Source organism: Strongylocentrotus purpuratus, unplaced genomic scaffold, assembly GCF_000002235.5.
Source record: "Strongylocentrotus purpuratus isolate Spur 01 unplaced genomic scaffold, Spur_5.0 spur5_scaffold_17, whole genome shotgun sequence".
In the NCBI taxonomy this organism is placed as follows: Eukaryota; Metazoa; Echinodermata; class Echinoidea; order Camarodonta; family Strongylocentrotidae; genus Strongylocentrotus; species Strongylocentrotus purpuratus.
This window is the reverse complement of record NW_022145602.1, coordinates 11755047-11761699: the sequence shown is the minus strand read 5'-3', so window position 1 is coordinate 11761699 and position 6653 is coordinate 11755047. Positions and strand designations below refer to the sequence as shown.

The following is a 6653-nucleotide window of genomic DNA, read 5'->3' as shown; positions in this document are numbered from 1 at the left end:
TTAATTGAAATAAAACAGATGAAACAGAAAGAGGATACAATAATGACAAGAGGATGTATGTGTGTGAGAGACAGGGGTGGTGTGGAGAGAGATGGAGATACCAAGGATGAAAGACCAATGAGAGAAAGATGGAAAGAACAATAACACACAATTTAATTAGAAATAGCAACTTCATGGGGAAATGGTTTAATCTGTCAAAAAATCATTAATAAGGTTTGATTACAGATATTCATTTTATCAAAGGTTAAAATGAGAACAGAGATCTGAAGAAATAGAGAGAAGGAGAGAGAGATATATATATATAGATTGAATGGAGAGAGTATACAGTTGAACAATACCTTATCTGACTGTACAAGTAATTCACAAGTCTAAATTGAAGAACCAATTCAAATAGATAAAAACATGTGGTTGTAAATCTTAACCAGATAGAACAAGTATTAGTTGAGGTATGAGAGGGGGAGAGAAAGGCAATTAAAGTGGATAATGAAACAGTAGAGAGATGGAGAGAGAGAGAAGAGTGGGGAGGTTACCCCACCTGGTCCTATCATATACTGTTTACCTTTTTGTAGTTTGCGTATGAAGATTTAACATAGTCTGAGAAAGTTTAATGAGAGGGTCTGTATCAAGATATTGATACCACAGTGATATTAATCCAGGGCTTTTGAAGAAGCTTCAATTTGGGCAATGATCTTTCGAACTTGTGGCATATCATCTTGCCTGTTTGTTTCAGGATTGAAGGTGACATAACCTAAATGTTTCAACATAGCTGGTGTTACTCAGGCCATAAGTAGTTTTTCGTGTCTTTTTTCTGAACAAGTTTGATGCACTGTTTAGTCATTCCAGAGGATGATATGCACTGCTTTTCTATGATCGATGCAACAAGGAAATAGAATTTCGGATCCAACAGCATAAAAATGCTTCATCTCTCTTCACAGTTGAACTTACATGTAAGTGGAAATGCCATTTTTTGTTCAAAGGAAGATTCCTCAAACATGACTGTGCTGACACACTTGATGTGATACGACAGGCTGGAAATTGAGTATCAATCACAGCAAGATTGAGCAGGTAAGGAGACAGCAAAGGCCATCTGGAATTCTGGACACTAGGTAATGTTGACATTGTTGCGTTATCCACCACAGCGAGGAAAACCACCTGGCCCATGTTTGTCTCGACGGGAAACCGGCATTTCGTTGGGTCCACTCAGAAGTTCAGAACTCTGGTTCATGTGCCTCACAGTGTTGGAGGTTATAACATTGGTAGCTCTGTCAAATAAAAAAAAACAAAAGATAAAAGATATATGTCATTTAATTTGAATAAAAATTCCAGGAATCATGAAATGATAACTTATAGTGGACGAATAAAAAATTCATCAGGACACTTATTATCTGTGATGGTTATTATTTCTACATTTCTCATGGCTACATGTGGATCCTTATTAAGCAATGTCCATATTTGAGTGATGTAATCTGTTGTTTTCCTATGTTCTCTAATTAAGACCTTAAGACTTTGCAAGATTATATCCATATTTTAATAGATTGCAGTATGGTTGCTTGAAACTAATTTTTAAAGTAATAATTAAAAAAACAGCAGAAGGCAAAATATAGCTTGATACTTTTGAAAAATTATCATGATCATCACTATGCACCTGTTGGACACAAATTCTACCAATATATATAATATATATAATATATAGAGATAGACCTAGGTGTATCTCAATGAAACCATTGCAGTGCTATTTTTGATGAGCCATGGGTGGGCATTACAAGGCATTATCTTACTAAGAAGCCTGAGAAGACAGGTGAATACAAGTGAATGTACACATATATCTTTTCTGTCCATGTCACATGCACGTACCCGCTTGTGCAGATTGCTTTACTGTCACAATATTGAAACAAACGAAAATAACCTGACAAGCTACATGTACGCAATATGTATGTGGGGTCCTATTCATGGAACTACATGTGCATGTACGCACATTTATCTCTTTAAAATGCTGTGTAAATTATGGCCTATGTCAACCGCATATATTACAAAAATAACTGTACCTGAATCATCATCTGTGCATAGTAAATCTAATACATTTTTTGTATGCCGTTATTCATACTTCTGGGTTAGCTATAGGACTTTATGCACAAAAGAAAGCTATGTGGTGATTTCCTACAGAAGTGTACTATAAAAGGCAAGGAATAAAGTAAGCATTACCATTTTGCTTATGGGAGCTCTTGTTGAGTCGCAAAAGTGTTTTATCAATATGTAAATGCAGAGATCTTTATCCAAATATGTTTTTAAGTTTTAATCAAAGCTCTTTGGGAACTTTCCAGATCATCATGAATCCAGAGTTGTTGTTTGCTGATTACCAAGGTGCCAAACAGTTTTTAATGCAAATGCCCCATTATTTAAAAAAGAAGTGCAGTCTAGAGGTAGGCCTAGAAAGTCTGTAACATTGAATCATTCTTTATCTACAATCTGCACCAAGAAAGAAGCCGTTTCCCCCCTACTTATTATTCTGACTCGGATATAGTTCTGCATTGAAAAGTTAACTTCGCAGTCTGAAAGTCGATACGCATTACAAATAAACATCAAAATGTAGGCCTATGGCCATACAATGTTGATGTGTATACGTCGATAGTCCATAAGCTATGCTACCACTCCAGTAACCCACAAATACAAGTACACACAATGCAACATTTAAATGTACTACTCCAAGGTTTCTGAGTAACAAGAAAAATATCTGGGCCCTGTAACACTAACAGTAACACTAAGTTTTGCGTTCGATTGCATATATTCTGATTGGTTAATGGTCAGCAGATTGAACAATTTGTGCATGCAACAATGATCTAGACTGGTCCATCGTCATTTTGCAACTGGCGTTAAAGTTATTGTTAGCACAAGGCCCAGATCATTACCACTTGCCTTATTTTCTTATTTCTTGTTACCCAACTTGCCCAAACTGCACTGGCACCGCACTGGGCCGGGCCGGGATGCGATTGTCCACGAAATCACATTTTATTGGAGGTGGATAATCTCCACTTCTACAGTTGTTTATATTCTTATTTTATATCTAGGTTATACAAAATGGTGACTAAAGACTTACCACTGGGATAGTAGCGATGTTACTCAATAAAACACAGAAAAAACGCGGTCTTTATGAGGTTTTTTACCTCCCAAGTCGACATGAAAACAGGTCACTGAATGCCCTGCCGGCCAATTCATGACCAGCGCTGGCAGCGAGTCGCCCAGCCCAGGCTATCGGGGTGCACTGCGCGGCGATTTCCGGCGCTGGAGCTCTGGCTGTGTTTTCGATGCTTCCATCCACCGCTTGACAACGCGGTGGTAAGCAATAGCAGCGTAATGTACATGCTGCTATACGGAGACCAGTTTCCCTGGTTAGACCTTGGATCCTGCGTCACTAAAGACGGGGAGACGGCACTGGCCTAGGTTGTACCTATGGATATCGAGCGCAAGGATCCATAGTTCTACCTAGGATATTATGTGGATCAGGTGAAAATACAGCTTATCCACTTCGGCAGTGGATATATAGTCAGTATAGCCAGTATAGTCTGAAACGATGATCTGCCTGCAGTCTTCTCTGATTCATGAAATGTTCTCACTTCTCACACCCCCGCGAAGGCGATCGATGATCATGGGTAAATTCAGAGGATAAGCATACACCTTTTGCACCCCCTCCCGGGGAACAGACAGTCATCTTATCGAAACGTTATAACACCTTTTAGTACCTATTGAACGAATGCGTCAGCACAAATTCTGTATGGTAACGGAAATTTAAGCAGCGTAATTTATTGTGCACTCAACCTAATTGGGTGCCTGCCTGTGAAACCATGTGAGTTGGTTGGTCACATAATGGTCACATCTACCAATCCTACTTAAGACGAATTTCACATTAGCCCCGCACTTCGAGTTGAAAACGAGGCTCACAGTTCTTTCAACACAATTTATGCTTGAATGAATCATAAGTGGCAGCGCAGTACTATGTCCCTTTGCAGCCAAAATCAAATTCTGTAGAACTTTGCAGGAATTATCAATATGTCATGTATGTCCTGTCTGTGAAATTTAAACATTATCAGTGTCCTTGTATTCAAATTATGCAAGGAAACCCTTTTACTTTCTCGACTTCACTGACAGACACTATTGAGTGACTGACTGGCTTTTTTTCTTTGGTAATCAGATACATAAAATGAGGTGTAACAGGTACATGAGCATTTGTCTACATCAATAACCCTCTACTTGTAATTGCCAAAATTAAACCGATTGAATCTATGTGCAGCACAAAACGTACTACCATTCGGTAAAAAGGTCTGGAAACTAGGTGATTGCAATCACTTAAGTCGATTCGACCAACTAATTGTCGTTATTTTCCCACTAAAAGCTTTTTTCAAGTCCTTTGGTTTTTTAAAGAATTTAAAAATTAGTATTGTCTTTTAAATACCTTAGACACTGAGAACCTCGGTTTCAAACCTGGCACTGTGCAGATTGGTGCTATTTTCTTAAATTTGAAGTTCCTCTATATATTGGCTTTTTCAACCAACCTGTATTAAGCGTGTATATCGGTTATTTTCAATCATAATGTATTTAGCGTGTATGCTCATGATTGTATTTGAAGGTACACGGAGATAATGTTCAAAGAGTGGTACATCAAGCACCCAAAAGGGATTGCCATGGGAGACGCCGCTGCCTCCTACTCTAAATTCGAGCTGGGCGTGGCTACAAAGGAGGAACCGTTTTACCTGCTGATTGCCATGTTGCCGTGTGAGAAGCTGTGGGGGTGGCTTGCTCAGGAGATCAAATCAGGCATAGTAAGAACAGGCCTGAGTAAGAATATAGACCAGATCCATTAAGCCCAGCCCCTTTTCTTAATGACCAATCCCAGCCGCATTTTAAACGCACTCACACTCATGGAACAGTCGTGATTGGTCAGTTCGTCAAGGGGCGGGGCTTTATGGATTATCGTATTCAGCTTGTTAAGAATCCAACAATTTATAGGGGTTGGTCGCCGAAACATTTTGCACACGGCCCCTGCTGTATTGCTCCCAAACTACGTCATATTTCATATCCCATTGTTTACATGCTTACTAGTTTCGTTTCGTTCTGTTCAAACTCTGGGCACACAGGGTAACCCTCACGAAGACATGTTTTGTTTGTTTATCCTGATGAAAATAAAACAATAATTAATTGATTGAGTATTTATTTTTGAAGCCGGATGGAATTTTTGAAGTTAAAATTGTTGTGATGTACACAAGTTTTTTTTGGATCGATCAAACTAAAACCGCCATCAAATAAAAAGGGCAAAACTGAAAACTAAACGAAATTCTGTATAATTATTTGTCCAAAGTACGGGTTTTCACGTTACGTATTTTTTCTTGTGCAATTATAGAATGACACCAACGTGTACAGTTTCTGGATACAAGATAACCTGCCGGGAAGCCATACACTCGCGAATTACATCGACGAGAATGCCGAGAATTTTAAAGTGGATCTAAAGAAGGCCATGAAGATCTACAAAGATGGTATGCAGTGCGAGGTGGATTTTTTCACTTCGGGAACAATCGAGGAGGTAAACTGAATGGTCTGAACGTTCCAACGTTCCAACTGTGATGTTGCAACACTCTTAATTAATTAATGCAAAATTACACATGATCGAAACCTACTTGGTGAACGTTAGGCTCCGTCATTTTTTTGCAATTCTATTAAGCGCAATTGATACTGGAATACTCTTTTTTATAATGTTTTTTTAGCTCGTGGCAATTCTAGCAGTTTATGGCAATTTTTTGGAAAATCGCGTTTTATTCGTAGAATTTAGTTTTAAGTGGAATGTTATCTCTAACATATGATCATTAAGTATGTGCGTATTAAACCTATGTACAAAATAAAACCTGGAGGCGTATTGGTGCGAATAAAAAATTATTATGTTGATTGTACACGGTAAATGGTCTTGGTCAAAATGCTAAAAAAATAGAAAGAAAAAATAGCAACATGTCACCACCAGCTGACAATTTGGAGTTTGTGATTTGTTTTTCCAAAAATAGTGATGATCAGATAACTGGGTTCGAATTTTGGAAATTATTGCCTCGTCTCTCCAGGCCGTTTAATCAAACGACTGTTGGATCAAACGGCACAATCAAACCTCCCACTACAACCCCCATTCCGGTGTTGCACATGTGTTTATTTAAACCGTTCACGTGGCGACTGCAACCGCACTTTTGACTGGCCACTCCCGAATCCATAAGAGCTTGACGAACTGACCAATCACGGCCTCGACAGTGGTTTGAAAGAGATCGGTCCATGCGCGTGAAACGATTCGACCTGCTTGGAATGCCACTCCCACATCTTCTCGCACACATGTGAACCTCTGTAGCTGCATTTTGAGGAATGTTTCCCAATTTCGGCTTTCAAAATTTAAATGCCACAGTAACGAGAAATGAGGACCTCTAAAGTGATACCAAACTGATCCTTTAATGTGAAGAAAACAAATACACTGTAGTGCCAACAACTGCGCAGAGAAAATGATTGTAGAAAAACAGCTTTGGAAACAAAATTATTCGTTTTTTGTGCTACCCACGTCCCCAAGAAAAAAAGGTCATTTTGAACAGGCAAAACATTTCAAACAAAATAGCCCCCAGAGATTTTATGAGACT

The 6653-nt window shown here is 38.7% G+C and overlaps 1 protein-coding gene across 1 annotated transcript; it reads left to right on the top strand.

The window, feature by feature from the left end:
* The first annotated feature begins 4617 nt into the window (after positions 1 to 4617).
* On the top strand, positions 4618 to 6442 carry LOC115925194. The gene is made up of 2 exons (XM_030988754.1): positions 4618 to 4814; positions 5393 to 6442. The coding sequence occupies exons 1-2, from the start codon at positions 4635 to 4637 to the stop codon at positions 5579 to 5581; spliced, it is 369 nt and encodes a 122-aa protein (XP_030844614.1). The 5' UTR covers positions 4618 to 4634; the 3' UTR covers positions 5582 to 6442.
* Positions 6443 to 6653: the final 211 nt, after the last annotated feature.